Genomic DNA, 20,761 nt, shown 5'->3' with positions numbered 1-20,761 from the left:
CGGTGTCTCTGCCCGAGGCAGGAGGTGGAACGGGACGATCCCGGCGGTTCCTCCCCGCCCGGGCCGCTCCAGGTCGGGCACTGCGGGTGTGCCCGGGCGCGGCCCCGCCCCTGCCCTCAGGGCCGCCCCGCCCCGCCCCTCCCGCCGCGCCTGCGCGGGGCGGTGCGCGCGTCCCTTCCGCCTCCCGCGGAAGCGCCGCCCCCGCGGCTTCCGGGATCCTGCGGGTCCGAGGGAGCCTCGGGACCCCCGGGCGCGGTGGCGGCGGGCGCGGAGCTCCAGCGGCCGGGGCCCGGCCCCAGCGCCCCTCCGCGCCGAGGGCAGCGCGGCCGCCGCCGCCGCTGCTGTTGCTGAGGTAAATCCGCTCGCGGTCCCTCCCCGCACTGGTGTCCCCTCGCCCCGGCGGGTTCCCGCGGGAAGGAGCGCGGTGGCCCCGGGAAGGGCGAGCGGGGATGAGCCGCCTCAGGCCGGGCTGAGGGCTGGGCTGCTGTTTGGGCTCCGTTAGTGGGGTGTTTCTGCGTCTCCTGTGGCTTTCCGCGTTATTTACACCAAAAAAAGAAAAAAAAAAAAAAAAAAAGAAGTCGTCCATCAGCAGCTCTGGGAAGAAGCCTGGATGTGTCCCTGAGCCCCAGCGCGGGTGCTGGAGAGTCCGAGCTGCCGCCGTGGGAAGCTGGAAGGGCAGGGAGCAGCTCCCATTTGACTCCCACCTTTCCAGCCGTGCCCTGGCGCTTGCTCCAGGGAGTTTCCCTGATTTATGTGGTTCTAGTTTTCCTTACTTCCAGGAGGGAAGAACAGCGCTTGCAGGAAGTGGGAATACAAATAGCTCTGAAATGAGAGGGTGGGTTCGTACAGCACAGCGTGAGTGTGATCTGTGCCATTAAAAAAGGGATTGGGAAATCACTGGCTACTTTTTATACTGAATATCCACTCGTATGATGGTATCAGGATGCAGAATTACAGTGATGTAACTGTTTGCTTTGCTGGAGACATAATTAGGTTGAAGTCGCCGTGACTGTTCACATTAACAGACTTAAATTAGTTCTTTTGAAGTGAATGCTCTCTGACTTTGAAAATTTACAGATAAAAAGGAGCCGTACTGGTTCATTAGGAGATAAACTGATGTGAAATTTTAGCGGTTTGAGATTAGAGTTAAATAGCTGAGAGCTCTTTGTGGCTGAAAGGAATTGGTAATACTTTTATCTCTCTAAAGCTTCTTGGTTTTCCTTTAGCATAGTATATATTGTATCATACAGATCTGCTGTATTTCTTTTTTATGCCTTTTATGAGGACAGAGAACTTTTAAGGAAAGTGAATTGATAAAATTTTGCAGCGCTTGAAAGGCTGAACATGAAGAACATTGAGGAACTATGAGGGTTTATGTGTCTGATATGAGGAACAATTGAAACAAAGGCTTGAATGTTCCTCTAATGAATACTGAAAGTTGCTAGTGAGAAAGTTTGACCAATAGCATTATTTTTAGAATCTGGAAGGAAGAATCACATGGACATGGATATGGATATAATAGCTGACATAAAAATGTGCTTGCCAACTTGATATCACAGTGCAATCACTGTATGTGATACCTGAGCTCTCTTCAACTGAGTGTGAGGATGGAGAGTGCACTGATGAATGCAAAAATTAGAAATAAAAAAATTACTCTCTTAAGTAGGATGTGATTCATCCAGTTGCTCTCTGCAAAGAGGTAAAACTTTCAGCTTTCACATACCAATGTTGATACTGGTGTAAGCCTGCAGGCTTCTGGAGTCTAATCTGTATTCAAGCCTGTGGCCCTGTTACAGAAGAGGCAGAAATCAAAGCCCAGCCATAGATTATGTTCGTGTCCTTCTCAAGTGAAGGTTGTTTAGTCCAGGAGTGTTTTGTCCTTGCTGCTGTACCTCAGTGACCTCTTGGTGTATCAGATAGTGTGTTTGGTTCTTTGCTGGGCAGAAAAGTCTTGTGTAATATATTTTCTTTGACTTTCATATCTCTGGGTGAAAGACGTGTTATTGAAAAGATCCTGCTGAATGTCTCAGGTGTTATTATGTGCTTATGGAAGAGTGACTTGATATCATAAATCTGTTCTATGTCTGATAGCAAATCTTCATAATACTTCATATAAATGTGTTCTGAATACATGCATAGGGGTGTTTTCTTTCATTTTTAATAACTTCTTTTACCGTGAATCCTCATTTCCGGGTTTTGAGGATGTTTGTAAAGATACTACTGGCATAAGTCCTAGAAATGGTTTGGGTGGGAAGGGATCTTAAAGATCATCTTGTTCCCCACTCCCTGTGGGAACATCTTCAAATAGATGGTATTGCTCAGGGCTCTGTCCAGCCTGGCCTTGAACAATTCCAGGGATGGGGCAGCCACAGCTTCTTGGGGCAGCCTGTGCCAGGGCCTCCCCACCCTCACAGGGAAGAATTCATTTTGTATATCTAAACTAAACTTCTTCTCTTTCAGTTTGAAAGAATACATAAGTAATTAGGTGATCAACTTCCCAATAAGAGCTGCATACTTATGCTGAAGTACTTCTAATATACCCTTAGTCTGAGATGATTTAGAAGCAGCACATCCCCTTTTCAAAGCTGGAAAGGAGTAATTCCAGCGTTCCTGATGGTCTGGCTTCAGGAGAATTGTTACAGTAGCTTGAAACTTGGCAGTATTAAATATGTACTTAGTGAATATTTTTGTCAATGTGTTGCACACAGTCTCACATTAATTCTGTGTTCCCACTGTGACCTGTCCCTGTGTGCCTGCAGTAGGGCAGAGATGGACCAGCACAAGGAAAGGGCTGCAAGGTATAAATAGGAAGTTCAAGAGATAAATACTTAATATATTTTCATTAGAGCAAAACCAACAGGGATTTGGGAAGATGGTGAGCTGTGCCGCTGAGGATGGATTTGGGGATATATTGGTGATAACACTTCAGGGTTGTATCATGGATCTCCATCACAAGCTGTTTCAGCTGCTCTTCTCCAGAGTTGTGTGCTGTGTTAAGGACATCCCAGATTCCTGAACTGCAGTGAGGGTGGCTGCTAGACCAGAATTGAATTGAATTGAAACAAGCCACAGCTGACTTTTTAAATGCCTTTGCAGTATGGCTTGCCTGGATCTGTAATAAAAGTAGGTGATTCTTCTAAATTAGCCATGACTCTGTGCAGACATTATCTGATGGATATTTATCTGTCAGCAGTGAACTGTCCAAATTGCCCACGGAGTTGGATGCAGGAGGAGGTTGCCTGCTTGGTTTACTTAAACCTCAGAAGTTCCTGGAGTTAATGTTTATACTGTAACCTCTTAGGGAGATTACAGAGCTGTGATTTTGATTTGCCAATGCTCTGCTTCCAGGTAGGATTTAAATCCATCGTGTGTGAGTGCTGCAGGATTATTATTCTGATGTGCAATATGTGTTGGTGTCCCTACAACTATTGAGAGCAATCAGAAATATTGAAATAAAGGCATTTTCTTTATTGTGTTACTACTGAAATGGAAGGAAACTTAGGAACTGTCCATTGTGTAGCTTGAAGGAAAAGGCAGCCAAAAAAATTAATGCTTTGACAGCTGATGGATTTTTAGCCTGTATATAAATTCTTGTTTAAAAAAATTGCAGAGAAATAAGCTTTTCTTTTTCCTTCATCAATGCTTTTCCATTCTGCCTCAAAAAATAGCAGGGAAAAGGGCTGTTCTTAACCCTGAAGTGCCTGTTTTTTTAAATTTAATTACCAGTTCAGGGGTCATATGATACAATTAGTTACGTTGTGTCATTTATCTTCCTAATGCCCTGGGGTAATCTTCCACTGAAACCAGTCATTTTACAGGACTCTCTTTCTGGTGATCATGAGTTTATAATGTAACTTCTTCAAAAGTTGTTTGGGGTATTTTTTATTCCAATGGTATTTCTGCGTTTTAGGCCTGAGTTTCAGTACCAGTGAGGTGCAGGTCAGGTGACACATTCCCAACCTGAGAATTTCAAGTAACACCTAAGAGTGGAACTGGATTGGGTCAGGTTTAATATAACCACGTGTGCAAACAGATGATGTTGTGCATGAAGCATTGAATAATTTAGTGTTATCTTCTGGTACTAGATAATGATTTGGGAAAGGTCAAATTAAAAACTGTCGCTTGGTGTGTTAGAGGTTGGAGTGTAATGCTTTGTCCTTTTGTACTCTTACGTATGCAACAGAGTAAATTTGGTTAGGAGAGGCACTGAAGCAAATAAATGAAGAGTAGAGGGAAGCTGTGAGCATCTCAGTGGGGATGCTGAGCTCTTCATAAAGGGAAAGCTTTCAAACATTGATCCTCTTCCCTTGGAGGGACTGAGGTGGGAGCAGCTGGAGGGGAGAAGGACAAGGGAAATCACGTGAGAATGCCTAAATCCATTATTCTTGCAAAGCTGATCTGAGGGGACACTTGCACATAAACCAGTAACTGCTGAGGCTGTGATCAACACAGATTTTGCACAGGATTGCAGTTGGGATTAGGGACTGACTGAACAAATCACATCCCTGTCTTGTCAATAAACTCTCCGTGAGCAATTGCAGCTGATTACTCTGACTCGAATATTTCACCTGCTGAGGCTGAGTGTGTCGTGTTCCATTGCCTGTCATCCTCAGCTCCAAACGGGTGGGTGACACTGCACATTAATGTGAGACACTCAACCTGTCTGCTCGTGTGTCTGCTCAGCTGCCACCAAATGCCACATCAGTGACAACTTAATGGTTGTGGATTTCACAATATTGTGAAGTTTAAGAAAAGCCTGAAAGGTTATTTGTAAAGCAAACCACAAAGCAATCGCAGCTTCCTGCAGTGATACACAAGATAAGGGGGGATGGTATTAGACTCAAAGAGGGTCAGTTGGGATTTGATATCAGAAGTTTTTTACAATGGGGATGCACAGGTTCCCCAGAGATGCTGTGAATGCCTCATCCCTGGAAATGTCCAAGCTCAGATTGGATGGGGTCTTGGAACAACCTGGGATAGTGGGAGGTGTCTGTGCTCATGGCGGGAGGTTGGACTGGGGGACATTTAAAGGTCCCTTCCAACCCAATCTATTCAATAATTCTGATATGTGCATAATAAACATTTGCAGTACCATTTAGTCTTGCAGTAGAATGTTTGTGTTTGTTTGAATAAGAGACTTCTCCTTTTCAATTCCCCTTGAACTGGGAAAATTTGAAAATGTATGCTGAAGGAGTCTATCAGTAATGTTCTATTTGGAGTATCTATTTCTAACAAGCTGCTTTCAGAAGCTTGCCTTTTCAAGAAAGTGACTTTGTATTTGCTGTAGCTCTTAAATGTCAGAATCCTTATGTTACTCTCAAACTCTGTTAATTTAACCTTGCAAATGAGAGTGATTTCCACATCACAAAATTTACTTCAAATAAATAGAAAATAGAACAAATGAAGAAAAAAACCCTAGGTACTTCTTTAGGCAGCTTTAATCAGACAGCAATTCAGGCCCACACCTCTTCTGTTCTCTTCCCCAAATAGAAATGTAATGTGAGGTTTTGTGCTGCAATCCTGCTCCAAGTGCCATGTGGTGATTTCCAAAAGTTAACAGCTAAAAATGCCAAGTTTTCAAGTACCTGGTTTTCTAAATAAAATACAAATTTTTTCATTGTAGCTACATGCAGCGTTTCAAAGTGCTACCATTGATGTTTATTATTTGTATTTAACAGTATTTTCGTGATGCAGCTTTGCTAATCAGTTTGTTGGTGATGTCTTTTCAGATTACATCAGACGTGATTATGTGAATAGCCTGGGATAGCCCAAAGGCAGGACAGGATGTCAGAATAACGTACAAAACATTTTTGAGGTATTTGTTTTGTTTTGAGTTTCTTTTATTGTGCTAAATTTTTTTGGTTGTCTTTAAGACATTTAAGCAAAATGAATGCAGTAATTCTGTGCAATTCCATACTTAAAACATTCCTTGAAAGTTTTATAAGCCCTTTTCTGATGGACTAATAACTGATTTGCATGGTTATCTTCATGTTCCAGCTGCTAATTATGGAGTTTATGAAACTTGAATTTTCTTGACCACAAGGGCTGGTGATGTCCCAAAGTGCTATTGGACTTAATTGGCATAGATTGTAGTTTTAACTATGAACATTTAGAAAGATTAGGATAATTTAAAGTGGATGAGAAGAGGGCCTTATCTAGGTTAAGTTTGAATTATTTTTAAGGGAGGTGAAGTTCATTCTTTCCTACGGTGATTTTCTAGTGTGTGACAACTTCATCCTTGGCTTAGCAGCTGCATTCTGATGAGAGAGAGGACTTTAGTCCAAAAAAACCCCAATGGTTGGACAGAAAACACAATTTAACTCCTAGGAATTGTAATAGATCCAAGCAGCAGAGCTGAATTTCAGTTTGTTCTGTTCCACAAGCAGAGAATGTGTCCTTCAGACACCTCACTGTGTCCTGGGAGCTTCCCAGCTGTTTTTGCAGTTGCTCTCGCATCTCTCTGCTGCATCTGCATATATTTATTTTCATTTCTGGTTTCTTGGATTGCTCCTGCCTGGTTCTGACATCAAGGCTCAAGGATCAGAAGGATTTCCTGGGCAAAATGTGTTTATCTGCTTCCTGATATAGAGTTTCTAAAGGGTTTAGACAAACACAGCTTCATCAAAACCCATCTCAGTGCCACGCTCTTCACCTGGTAATGATCACTTGGCCCATTCTGGAGGGACAAAGTGATCCCATATTCAAGGTCTTGGGATGGAAATTGCAGTGCCATAATCCCTACAGCCGTATATAGGCTGCCATTAATAAGGGGGGGAAAAGGGAGACCTCTTTGTGCCTGTCATAAATCAATAGAAAAGCTTTCAAGTTTCTCTCAGACATGGCCCTTAATAGCATGAATCAATATGATTTTTAGAACACGGTATAGTTTTAAAGCAGCAGGATATTCTTGAGGCCTAATGTTTAGGCTTTAATTTGTCTCCTATTTGTTGATAGCACTTCAGTTCTGCCATTCCATATCTTTCCTTGGGAGAGATGTCTGGAAAATAATTCAGTTTTCATGAGAACCGTTAAGGCTTCAAGTCTGGTTTTTGCTCCACGTTGGAAGGACAACAAAGCCCTAAAAGAGTTTTCATGAAATTAAATTAATTAATGTGTTCTTTGAAAATCTGATTCATGTAATCTGTTGCCATGTTAATTTAACCACAACCATTTGTTTCCCTTAAGTTTGGGCTGATCTGAGACCATTTCATAAGTTATCCAATATATCTTTGTAACAGGCTTGTGGTTTTTCCAAAACAGTTGCATTTTTGTCAACATATTTAGTTGCTTTCTGACTTGTTTGTTTGTTGTGAGCAATGTATTAGAACAGCTTTTTTCCCATCCTGGTTTTCCTTTCTGCTCTTCCCTCACTTACTAGAGCAGAATGAGAAGTCTACAGTCTGGTTCCATAATTTGCTGTTTTCAGAGAGACATGAGCTGCAATTTAATGAAGACTTTGCCATTTTAGTTTGAGATAAAAGAGAGAAGTTGTGTTTTTAACAGAAGAGGAGTGGTTTATGGGCACAGTGTGATGGAAATGAAACCAGTGTAAAATCTCTTTGTCAGGCATTGAAGTTGCATGTTTGTGGTGGGTTAACCCTGGCTGGATGCCCACCAAAGCTGGTCTGTGACTCCCCTCAGCTGGAAAGGAGAGAGAAAATAGAAAAAAAGGTATGTGGGTTGAGCTAAGGGCAGGAGAGATCACTCAGAAATTACCATCACAGGCTTGACCTGGGGAAATCAGCCTAATTTATTGCCAATGACATTAGAGGAGAATAATAAGAATGAAAAACTAAGTCTTAAAAACAAAACCTTGAAACATGTCCCCCCTTCTCTCATATTCATCTTTGTGTAGCCACAGAATTGTTCAGGTGTCGATCAAAATGAATCTCAGTTCTGTTTTGAAGTCGGACATGCTTTACCTCCCAGGAACAAAAACCCAGAGCCCCCTGCACTCAGTTTCCTCATAATTAGTCAATAATAATGATGATGAGGATGATGATGATGGTGTCTTTGTCCCTGCAGGGCGAGGCCAGCAAACCATGCAGTCATCAGGGCACCGTTTCCGCGATGTCGAGCACCACCCTCTCCTGGCTGACAATGACAGCTACGACTCCTCCTCCTCCTCGGAGGCCGACATGGCCGAGAGGGTCTGGTTCATCCGGGATGGCTGTGGCATGGTCTGTGCCATCATGACCTGGCTCCTGGTAGTCTATGCAGACTTCGTAGTGACTTTTGTCATGTTGCTGCCTTCCAAAGACTTTTGGTACTCTGTGATCAATGGGGTTCTCTTTAACTGCTTGGCAGTGCTGGCTCTGTCGTCGCACCTGAGGACTATGCTGACTGATCCAGTAAGTATCCAAGAGTTCCTTGGCATTGGATTGTATCCTCCATTTGCAGAGAAGTTTGTAGAAGTGATACCAGTCTTCTCCTGCTGGGAAAAGTAGTGTTAAGAGTCAAAATCCTCATGTTAGATTAAAAACCCTCAAGGTTTTGATGATCCCTGTACTTACCGTCAGGATGGCACCTGTACTTCTTTTGTTGTTCCATTAATGAAACCATAAAGGAACAGTCAATATAAAATTTTTATAAGAGTGTTAGACTCAAGAAAAACCAGTAAAATATTACCCCAGGTCCTGAGGACGCTAGTAAAGTTTAGTCTTCTCTGTCCTCATTTTTCCTACTTTCTTTCCATCAGATTTATTTTCACAGTTTGTACCTTCATCCTGTTGCATCTCTTGAAATGTTTCTTCCAATTGTGGCACATGGAAGAACCTCTAGAGGTGGATGTGCTGCAAAACCTCAGGCACACTTTGGCATAATGGAAAAATCACTATCCCACATGATTCCTGCATTTTTGCGTTTAGGTTTTTGGAGTCAGAGAGAAGGGAGATTTAAGCTGAACAAACATTGAAGCAGTGCAGGTGTAAGATATCTTGAAAGTGCTCATTTCTTAGGACTTTTACTCTTCAAGAGATGAAATAATTTATTTTGTATTAAAATCTATTACTATTTTTAGGGAATAAATCTGGGAAAAGGGGGGTGAGGGGGAAAACATCTATTTTCTCCAGATTTTGAGACAGTAGCAGTGTATAGAGAAGTTATGGGAGCGTTCAAAACCCCAGCAGGGTGTTGTAGTTAATGATTTTCTAGGTCTTTGGTTTGCTTCTGCCCACACCCAGTGATGAAATATTGCAACTTCTACAAACTGTGACAGCTAAGAGAGTTAATGGTTTAAGGATTTATTGCTTAAACATATGAGCTGGTAAACCTGGGTGTCTTTCTAGACCTGTGTTGTTCTTTATGGGTAAAACATGATCTAAACTGGGATGAGTCACTGCTTTTTTCCTCTGTTCCTTTCCTGCTGACTCCTAGAATGGAAGACGCAACTGTGTGATAGAAACTTAAGATTAAAGGAAGAAAGGAATGAACTGCCTCAAAACATATGTGAATTAAATTTACTCATAACTATAAAAATAGATTTTTGGTGGCTGGCTGTGACTGTGAAAGATGTTTTTGAAGTAGAGCATATTTTTGTCAGCAAAATGCTTAAAAGCATGGCCTGAGGTTCTCGTCCTTGTGGCAGGTGAATAGGGGAATGTGAGATATTTACACCAAATTATTAACTCGAGTAAGAACATTCAGATTGCAAAATACACTTGAGGAGTACAACATGAGCGTTTAAGGAAGTCTCTCTGAACCCCTGTGAGTACCAGTTCAAGTTTGAAGCACCACTCAGCCAAAGAGCTTAGCTGGGACAGGACCTGGGCTGTCTCTTGGGCAACACAAACACAAATCTGTTGTTCCAGGCCATAATAACAAAAACTCCCTGCCTAAGCAGAGGGGTGTTTGGCAGTGGAATCTGAATTCCTGCTGGCTTCTTAATTCTGTCTCAGAACTTCTTAAGGTGTCTGTGTCAAGTGCTGAAGTTGCCATTTTTTTTTGAACGAGTTTTTTTTGGAATGAGAATTAATTGTGGAATGTTGCAGTTGGTTTAGGCTGACCTGGAGAAAGCTCTCCCTGTGTGAAGGAAGTGCTGACCTGGAGCAGTTGGTACAGAAAGGCCCTTGCACTTGGGTGTCACATCCCAGTTTATTTCACAGTCACTTCCTCTCACAGATAAGACTTTACCTCCATAAATGAGCAGGGTGACAGTGGTGCTGTCCATTATTTTCTGCTTACTGATCCAAATTTAGATCCTGAACTCAGGAGGCTGATCTGCTCTGTGATAATCAGATCAGAGAACTAATCACTGAAAATTAATTTCTTTTCCCAATCAATTATTTTTCTTTTGAATCAGTTCCTTCAACTATTTACCATGAAGCTGCCCAATAAAGAAGAATGAAGAAGCCAGTGCTGGTTCATGCTAACAGTGTCCCAGCCAAATATTTAAGGAAAAAAGGATGACAGTTCACAAAAACTCGGGGCAGGTGGTTAAACCCTGGCTTTAGAGAGCTGAAATGACATCTTTCAAGTAGTTGCTGATTTAACTTTTGTGGATGGCTTGGCCCAATAATCAAATGCTGCAACAAATATTTGGGTTAACTTCTCAGCAAATGCTGAGCAGTGCTTGTATCTGCAGGGTAAGATGTGTCTCCGTCTTCATTTCTGTGGGCTGGTGACAGGACATTCTATGAGAATTAAGCTAATACTTGGCCAGAGATGAGTCTTGCTGGAATAAAGCTGAATTTGAGGTCAAGCAGAGGTAATTTATTCATTTGGAATTGATTCTGGCTTACAGCAGACTGGCTTTGAATAAATGAACTTATTTCAGCATTTATCCGGAGGTTACTGGTATGAAGTCTATGAAATGTATTTTTAAATGCTCTCATGCCATTTAAGAAGCTTTCTCTCCTCTAATTGAAATGATTTCAGGGGGCTGTGCCCAAAGGAAATGCCACTAAAGAATACATGGATAATTTGCAACTGAAACCAGGAGAAGTGATCTACAAATGTCCCAAGTGCTGTAGTATCAAACCTGAGCGTGCACACCACTGCAGGTATGCCAGACTTCCTTAAAGAGTTCTGCATTTGGAGGCATGGAATAACATTCCTGATATTTATCTGTTCATTTTTATCCCCCACAAATTTCTTTTGGTGTCTGCTAAACTTTCAAATTTCTACATTGCAGAGTATTTTATAAGTGTAATATACTGTGGCCAAAAATGACTGTGGATGAGGGGAGAGAAGTAAGAGACTCAAAGATTTTATAAAAATAACTGTTCTCTGGTGTCTTAAATAATTTTGATCTGTGAATATTCTTTCCAATGCATCACTGCAGTTATTGTGCTGTGATGTGGGTAATGCAGGGCAAAGAGAAGGATCTCAGAAATTTCTGAGAGGAGCTGATGAAAGAAATGACTCCTGCAGTCTTAAATTAACAAAATTGAGAGTAGTTTTAAATGATTACTTTGTGTCATCTCTTCTTTGCAGTGCATTTGAAGTTATATGTGAACTAGCAGATTATTTTCCCAAAGTTGCATGAATAATTGTTAAATGCACTTCTGCTTATTGAAAATCCATTTGAATAAGGACAGAAGTGATGATCATTTGAACTAAACATGCTATGGAAGAGATAGTAAATGTATATTTTTAATTCTCAATCTTTGGAGTTTTCAGGCACTGTGGAAATGCTGTTGTAGTGTTTATTGTGTGCCAGTTGAAAATAGCTGTGCCTGCATAATCAGGGCTTACATAAAGATGCAAATGCTTCTGGTGGCTCTCTAGGTGTGGGGAGTGATGTGTGGTGAATTGTGAGGAGTATTAAACTGAAATCCTTGAGTTAGTGCCTGTCAAAAGAACAGAGCAGAGTCTTGTCAGGACTCTGAGATGATTCTGTAGCTTTGTGGGTTCTAAATTAAAAGCCTCGTGTGTGTCACTGCTCAGTGCAAATGCTACGGCTCAGAAGCTGCTCCCATTATAAATACTCAGCCTTGGCACCGAGCTCTTGTTCTTCTCTCAGCTGTGAGTGGGTTTTTGTATAGGGAGTGTGAAGGGAGAAGTTCCGTGGATGAATAGGCGACTATGGAACAATCTCCAGCTAGTTTGTGTGTGGATTTTGCTGGGGTGCAGATCCCAGGGCTGCCTTCCTGTGCAGGGAGAGTGGTGCTGATGCTTTATCAGCTTGGGAGTGTTCATGAGGATGGCTGGGGGTGGAGACAGCACTGCTGCTCCTGTGGCAGCCTGGAAGGTGGAAATAAATCCCTGGGGATCCAGAAGAGCTGTGCAGTGTTCACATGGCCTGGCTCTGTGTCCATGGGCTGCACAAAGGGACACCTGGGAGCCCCTGCTGAGTTTGGGCGGATCTCACTGATTTTCTCATCCCACATTTAGGTTGATTCCTACAGAGACCTTGCGGGTATCTTTGGACAGCATTTGCCACATCTTTGGTCCTGATAGGGTTTGCTAATTTGGAAGGAGCCCTCAGTGAAGACATCATATGTTGAACTCTCCATATGACAGAAAAAGAGCTGGAGTATCAGAGAGCCTGGAGCTCAAATACCTTCTTTATAGCAAGAATTTGAGCAACATTTATTGTTAAAGCAGAGCAAGAATAGATAATGCCTGTGATAAAGGAGATACCTGATATTTTCAAAGGGTTTGTTTTCCCCAAGCACCTGTTTAGGGATCCAGCTTTGTGTGTCTTATGAGTTGTTTTAATCCTTGGTTAAATATTCTGTTTGATGTTCTACCTAAGGGCAAAGGAGGCATTCTGGGGCTTGCTCAGTGCATCTCTGGCTCCACAGAACCTCTGAAAGAGAAAGCCAGAGCCTGACAGTGTTGTGGTATCCTTTTGTGAGGCTGCTGTCATGTTTTTCTCAGCAGCTGGATTTCTGGTTTTATTGTCTTTGTTTCTGTTAATCTGAATCTTTGCCTTCGATTTATCGCTGCAGGAGTTTGCCCAGTAGAAAAAGGGTTTGTTTGATTATGCTGCCAATTTTTTATTGGTTTGCAAACCCATTCCAAGCTCATTAAAAGGATGGTCTAGTCCCAAGTATTCAAAGTGGCAATTTGCTGATAGAAGAGACTTGAAAATGAAAATTGAAGTTGGTTCCTGTTGGGAAATACTTCACTCAAAGCCACAGTGCATGTTTTGAGTAGTACATTATTAACAGAAGAGACTCTTAGGATGTAGTTACGAAAATTGTTGTGCAACACTGCAACAGAAGTTCTTTTAAGGAAGAAAAATAGTTTCAAAATACATATTAGTGATGGGGAAAAGAGCAAGAACCTTTTATTTACAGCTAAGCATGTCTGAAATACATTAAACTGATGTTTTACTGAGCAGTTAACATTTTCAGCATGGGGAAGAACCCTATCCTGAGTGAATGGGTTTTCATTTTCACTGAAGGAGCACAGCTGTCATCATTTCTGCCTGTTCTGAGTGCCTCTGTTTGTGTGTGGGGAGCTGTTACTCTGAATTAAGTCACTGAGATGTTTCCATTAGGCTCCCTGGGAATATCTGTTATCCACACCCATTTCTCTTGAGTCTTTATCTGTGTCTTTCTGGATGTTATCTTTGGCATTCAGAGCTGTAATTGCACCTCCCAAAGTTCATGGAGCAGCAATTCCAGGCTGGAGGAGAGACCTTCCTCCACCCACAGGTGCTTGTTCTCTTTGCTTCTCTTCTGTGTAGGGTGAATGACCCAGGGTGCAGCTGAGGGAGGGATTTCCCCAAACCCCTGCTGCATAAAGAGGAATAAAATACAAGGGATGGGGTAGGAAGAAGGCAGAACCACTGCTTTAAGCATTGCTGTGAGATTTTTGGTGGGAGATCAGGAATGAAGGCAGGGTTCCAGATATCTGAGCTCTGTGTGGGCTTGTGAGAAATTCTGAATGAGCAGAAGCGAGTCCTGCCCACCTCACATCCTCCAGCATTCAGCTCAATTGAGCCTGGATGGGATTTTACTCAGCACTTTGCATTAATATTGCTTTTGGAGTGCTGGCATGGATTCTGTGACACATCAGGAGCCTTGTGTGGTTGTGGTACTCAGGGAAATGAGAAATTACAGGCAGCAAGGAAAGTCTTTTGAGAAGCCTCCTGAATGCCTCCTCTTGAGTGATACCTGGTTTTCCTGCACCAGAGAATGGTTGTGGTGTTTATCTGGTATTGGGATTTTCGCCTGTATTTAAAAAGTCATTTGTAGCAGAGGATGAATCCTCTTTAATGTCCATAAAACAGGAGGCAAGGGGAACATAGGGGCTGGGTTTTGATAGCTCAGGGCAAAGGCAGCTTCATTTGGGATTCTTCCACATCACCTGCACAGTGGTATATTCTGCCTCTTGCTGAATTACCTTAGAATCATACAAATGTGATGACTTAAAAATTATTTTCTGCCTCAGAGCATTGATTTCCCCCCACACCTCCCTCTTTTGTCACTCCAGTGACAGTCACCCAGCTTTGCTTCGTGGTTTGTCACTGCAGTACTTGTAGATACCACACATAAATCAGCCTGTGTTAAAAACAAAGGGGTTTGAATAAGAGTGCCTGCCTTTTTTAGGCTTATTTGGCTTGGTAACTGCTGAAGTGAAAAATCTTTAATGTTCTGGGTATTCCACAGGAAAATCTGGAGCATTGAGTGTGTGGCTGTGTTAAGTACAAAGCTGGGGAAATGGAACATCAGCATTGCTTAAGCTATTGATTTATGAAGAACTACAACAGATGTTGAACTGTTTTGTTTTTCGTGTATAACTCTTCATATTTGGCTGCAGAATTGAGCCCTCTGCTGCTGTATGGCAAATGTAAAATGGAGTTACTGACTTCTGTTGACATAGCCTTGACTCAAAACTGGGCGGGAACCCAGTGAACCAGCAGAGAACAGGAGTGTTGAAGGAGTCTTGAACAAGTAGCCTCTCAATAAGTGCTGGTTATAGTTTCAGTCTTTGTGTTTTCTGTTGAGGAAGCAAGGTCTGACACTGTATAAGCTGTGCTTTACTTCAGATTCTGATTGCGTACGTTTAGAATTTTATGGCCGGTTGAGACCTCAAGAGTGACAGTTTCTCTCTTGAAAATGTGAATTTCTTGGGTTTTTTCTTATCCACAAGCAAAATTTACAACTTGAAAGCTTATAAACGTGAAATATTTACTTTAGAAGCTAAGAAAGCTTCTCCAGAAGGGAAAAGGTTTCACTAATACTGAATCTAGAGAGAAATGAAGCTTTGCTCAGCTCTGAGCAAAGAACTTCACAAGTATCTGAAGTTCTGGATTTGCTTGATTGTGTGTTTGGCTATGCAGTGATGGTGTTTTATTGTGAGGAATATTTTATGTACACAGTTTTGGAGGTAACAGAAGCTGAGTTGTGAGAGGGAACAAACAGTTTCTATAAAGAAATGCAAATTCTGTCTGCAGTTTGTCAAGAAATATTTCAGCACATCATCCTATGGCTGCTGGCTGCCCTTGTTTCGACATCTAAAATACAATTTCTCAACAGAAGCCTCTTGTCCTTTCTTCCAGTATTTGCAAGCGATGCATCCGAAAGATGGATCACCACTGCCCGTGGGTGAATAATTGTGTGGGGGAGAAAAATCAGAGATTCTTTGTTCTGTTTACGGTAAGTGAACATCACCAGCAGCTTGATTTTAGTCTGAATCTACCTTGATTATAACAATTTTGGTTGTGCTTAGTGAGTAATGGCTTCAGGACACGATCGTGTTGTTTTGGTTGAGTGGGTTTGCAAGATATTTCTCCCCATATTCATTTGAATCCTGTGCAATGCTGTTGTTCCAAACTTTCTTCATTCTGCTGTGTTTTGTGTAGTGACAGTGAGTGAAATGATGCTGTCTCTTGTTTGCAGATGTACATAGCCCTAATTTCAGCTCATGCTCTCGTACTCTGTGGGTTTCAGTTCTTCTCCTGTGTCCGAGGGCAATGGACTGGTGAGCAAATAAACTCTTAGTTTTCATTATCATCATCTAGCAGATATTAGGGAAAAGTCATAGCATTCCACCTATTTTAGTCCCATCTTTTTAAAGTGATGTCCTTAAAACATTTCAGATCTGTTTATCCAACACTCTCCTTTTTCTTTCTTTGGTTTTTTTCCCCCCCTTTTCCATCAGTCATTCTCTGTGAGAGCTGTGGCTGTCAGGGGCGTTCTCACTCCCTTTACACACAGTAGTAATTTACTACCTCTGTAGTAGGAAGGAAACTGAGCTGGTCCTCAACCACCTCAGCACTACATCACCTAAATTAGGGCTTTGTGTGTCCCACCTCAGTTCTGGGAATGACATCTGAAATTTAAATGAATTTCTCCCTCATTCCATTACTGGAGCCAACTGCGGAGCTCCTGCAGAAAAGAAATTTCCTAAACTGTCCCAGTTTTTTTATTTAGACTTCTGGCTTGCATTTCTTAATGTGCTGGTGTGCCAGAGCTCATTCTGGTCTTGTGCTTTTAGCAGAATATAGTTGATATTCATTTGGTATATGAAGCAACAGGGAATTCCATGTGATTTTCATTTTTTTCTGAATATTTCATTAAATGGATGGAATCTTAGAACTTTTTTTACTTGAAACATTCACCTTCCTGTACACTATCCCATGCCTTCCCTGTTTAAATAGAATTGAGTTAATCAGGTGATCAGAGGCTCTCCAGAGATGTAACTGTAAATGTGAGGCAGAACCTGATTACTTTGTGTGGAGAATTAAAAGAAGAATAATAAAGCAATCACAGCCAAGTGGAACATCTGTATTAGCCAGCAAGTCAGGGCTGACAGTGGGGATGGTTTTTACAGCATCTGTCGTGCAGGAAGCTCTAAGCTGCTCTCACATGTGCAGTTCTGAGTTCTTCAGTCACCTCATGTGCAAACATTTATTTGATATCCCTGAAATCCCGAGGTAGGATTGCAGAAATAGTTACCACGTGCTTTATAGGAAGCCAGAAGTGTTACTTCCATAAAAGTCTTTATTTTCTTGGTCAGCAGATAAAGCTGCTGCAAAAACAGAAGTTTGTTTTAATTGTGAAATATTATTTCAAGTGGCAGACATGTAGAACATGCTCTGTAATTTGCTGTTGGGGTTTTTTTGTAACCACCTATCTCATTTTCACAGAGTGCAGTGACTTCTCCCCACCTGTAACTGTGATCCTGATGATCTTCTTGTGCCTTGAAGGTTTTCTGTTTCTCACTTTCACTGCAGTCATGTTTGGCACCCAAATCCACTCAATATGCAATGATGAAACGGTAAAAACCTCGACTTTTTTGTATTCTATAAGATCTGTTTTGGGAAGATGTGATTAGATGTGGTTTTATTTGCGTGAGGAGAGGCTCTTATTTTGGAGAAAGCTGCAAAACTTCAATAGTTCCTCATTTTTATTTTTGACAGTTGGGAAGATTGGAATAGTTTATTGGGGGCTGCTTTCTAACAGAGCTTATTGCACTATTTGCTTTTCTGACATTTTGTAGTTTGGTTTTAAATGACAAAGAATGCAAAGCTTCTGACTTGAGTTTTGACTTTCCCTTCTCTGCTGGCACAAATTCCTGATGGGTGCCATGGGAAGTGTTTGCTTTTCTCAGGTTTACACTGAAAATCACTGTTGTTCACTTCACTTTGATACATTTTATCAGAGGATAAAACATAGTTTGGGCCTTTAGCTCCCTTGCCCTTAGATCTGCTGTATTACATCTTGAGAGAATAATTGACTGGAAACATAAGGAAATTGAATCCTGTGACTGTTCAATATTTTCTCATGTTTAAAAGTGTGTTTCTGTACTGAGGAGAAGTGCAAAACAATTGGTAAATATTGAGCTTTCATTAGTGGGAAGCACAGAAAATGACCATCAAAATAATGCATTTGGGAGAGCAATCCTGGCTCCAGTAATTGTGGAGCAGGAGCCTGATTGTCTGCTTTCATTAACTGAGTAAACAACTTGCAGGGTAGGACTATTGCATGTGGATCCATCAGCTTTTCTGGGATTTTTGTCTTTTATCGTGGGGGGGAAAGAGGTTGAGGCCTTCTTGTACATATTTTATGTCCTAAATTTCTGCCCTGTGTCCAAGGGGCTAAAACAGTGTCTACTTACTTCCTTAATAATTAAATAGCAGTAAGAAACTAATCAGCTGAGGAACAATGCAATAAAAATGCAAACCCGGTTTTTACAGCCACCATTAGATTAAACTAAACTTTGGACTTAGCAGTGCACCCCTGCCTGTGCTTATTTACAGGAGATTGAAAGACTGAAGAGTGAAAAGCCAACGTGGGAGCGCAGACTCCGCTGGGAAGGGATGAAATCTGTTTTTGGGGGCCAGCCCTCACTCCTGTGGATCAACCCTTTCGCAGGATTTCGGATCAGGCGACTTCTACTGCGAGGAAAGAAAGGAGGACCTGAGTTTTCTGTTTGAGTCTAAATATGCTGGAACTTGCAAGAATCCTATAAAATATTTATTTTGGGGCCAGAGAAGGCTGTCTACATATAATCTGTGACCAGGTGAAACTGATATCAGACATTTGCTTGTAGCAAGCAGAGTTTTCTACGTTTATTGTCACAGACATCTCATTAATTCTGAGACAGGAACTGGATCTGCCATGATCTTCACAGCAGGATACCAGAGGAAAAGCACGTGGTCACACTAAAGAAGCCAAATGTTGTCATGCTACTGTAATTTATTTTCTGAGATGACTTCCCCATTTTTTGTTAAATCCTTTTTATTTGATAAATGTCTGGGGAATTACCAGTGTGTTTTTATACCAAGTGTAAGTCCTTGGGTGCAGTTGTCAATCATCAGGAGGAGCATTCTGGTGAAAGTTGATCTCCAGGGAGACACAGCCTTCTCAATGCAGATTTCAGGGAATAGTGCTTAGTTCAGTTCTCCTTTCTCTTTCAGCTCATCCTGATAAACAGAGCTGTACCTCTGTGTCCCACACATTCCTCACCTGCAGGTGATGCCAAGGGCTGGTGCCCAGCACAGAGGCACTGTCACAGCCCTGCTCAGCATCTTCCCAGGCTCCCTAAAGCATGGCCTGTGTTTGGCAGTGTCCATCCCACCTGGAATTTAGGGAAAGGCTACGTTTTTGCTCGACAACACTTGTAACCTGTCTGGGGGCCAAATCCTGCCCTGGGAGGTGCATCTCCAATTCCTCATGCATTGTTTCCACAGGAACTCAAGTGTGGACTGTGCAGGGATGAGTGGGACCAGTGTCCTGCTGTGTGGGGTGACAATGAGTGGACAAATTGGGGGTCATTCACTGCAAACACTTTGTCCTTGTAGGGTCTTGCTCTGCCCCTTTTTTACTGTACAGACTTTTCATAGGAGGAAGGCTGTTAATGATCCCTTGAACAAAGACATCAGAGAAAGAGGCAACTTCCCTCCTTTCTCAAGTACAACACATCTTAAATGTAGAAATATCTGCAATAGAACGAGTTATTTTGAGTTTAACCATTTCCAACCAAAACTACTTTGAAGAAATGAGAGCAATATAGATCTAGAACTGCTTTATGTGGGCCTGACAAACAGCAGTAGTGCTAAAAAATGTTCATAAATCTGCAAGTAATGAAATACAAGCTGCAAGTAATAAAAATCCAGCTAAAAGTTGATTCTTTAAAAATTACATTTAGACTATTTTTTGTATTATTGTTAACCTATAAATTACTGACAATATAAAGGATAAAGCAGGAGCCTTGATGCATAGCTTGAAATCGTGCCTAGAAAGTTAATAGCTCCCTGTTTTGGGACATGCCTTAAAATTGTCCTGTTCTTGCTTTTGCTCAGCCAGTGGCACTGGTGACCTGTCCCACCTCGAGCAGTTCAGAGCCCTGCATTCCAACCTTTGTGCCCTGCAGGAGCTGTTTCCTTTGTCAGTGCCCTGCTTCTCCATCTCTTTGTGGCATCCTGGTTCCAGCTCCATCAGCTTCTGTTCCGTGGGGTGCCTGAAGGTACTGAGGGATCCATTTCTTGTCTGTGGCCCTGTGAACAAAACTGTGCAATACTTTGGGATATTTTCACTTCTCTTGGGGAGGGTGGTGGTGGTGGTGGTGTGGAATGCTGGAGGCTTCCTAGTTGGAAATCCACTGGAATTGCAGTCCAATGAACAAAACTGAGGGGAAAGCTGGAAGTTCCACGGAATTCTGTGCATATTCAGTTGCACACCTTAAAGTTTGGGGGGGGGAAGAAAGTGTCTGGCTTTGTCCTGAGGCTCTTACTGTGTATATTGTTCAATGAGAAAATCAGAAAACATCACTCCAGGTGATTGAACCCTGTGACTTGGCAAATGTGTGCGTGTGAAATCCGGTTTACTCGGCTTTTCAAATCCTTATGTTGTAATTTTTTTTATTATGTAAAAAAAGAATAAACTAATGAATTGAAGTCTTAGTTGATTAACTTCTCTACATGTCACTTTATTTTCCCCACATATATTTAGATTGAAGCAGCTTCAGGGAAATGGTCTTGAATCCTTCAGTTTGTAATTAATTTGTATTTATATTAATTAACAGGTGATACTGTTCCAAATTAAAGAGGCTTCTCTGCTTATTAAGAATTTTAAGCTACACTCTTTAACTCTTATTGGGGATTCCCTTTTCTTCCTCCTCTGGTGTAGCTGCTTATTTTGGTATAGAACCATGGAATGATTTACATTGGAAGGGACCTTAAAGCTCATTGTGTTCCAGCCCTGTTGCTCTGAGGTGGGTGGGAAAACACTTGCAATTTGAAAACTTAGCATTCCAGCCTTTGCACTTCCAAGGAATTTGGGATAAATACAGCTTTGGACTCCCCAGTTTCTCTCTGCAAATGTTGGATTTTTCCTCTGTTTCTGCAGCTTCAGGAGCAAAG

The 20,761-nt window shown here is 41.9% G+C and overlaps 1 protein-coding gene across 2 annotated transcripts; it reads left to right on the top strand.

The window, feature by feature from the left end:
• Positions 1–211: 211 nt before the first annotated feature.
• ZDHHC7 (zDHHC palmitoyltransferase 7) lies at positions 212–20,302 on the top strand. 2 transcript variants are annotated; one of them, XM_082289767.1, is made up of 8 exons: positions 212–352; positions 5,730–5,815; positions 8,026–8,351; positions 10,876–11,000; positions 15,455–15,551; positions 15,795–15,876; positions 17,045–17,175; positions 18,158–20,302. In XM_082289767.1, exons 3-8 carry the CDS (start codon positions 8,043–8,045, stop codon positions 18,332–18,334), a joined length of 921 nt encoding a protein of 306 aa, XP_082145893.1. In that variant the 5' UTR covers positions 212–352; positions 5,730–5,815; positions 8,026–8,042; the 3' UTR covers positions 18,335–20,302. The 2 variants fall into 2 exon arrangements, with proteins under 2 accessions (XP_082145893.1, XP_082145894.1); XM_082289768.1 differs by lacking the exon at positions 5,730–5,815 and having other exon boundaries at positions 228–352.
• Positions 20,303–20,761: the final 459 nt, after the last annotated feature.

Source organism: Coloeus monedula, assembly GCF_965178545.1.
Source record: "Coloeus monedula genome assembly, chromosome: 13".
Classification (NCBI taxonomy): Eukaryota; Metazoa; Chordata; class Aves; order Passeriformes; family Corvidae; genus Coloeus; species Coloeus monedula.
This window is presented reverse-complemented; position numbering and strand designations above follow the sequence as displayed.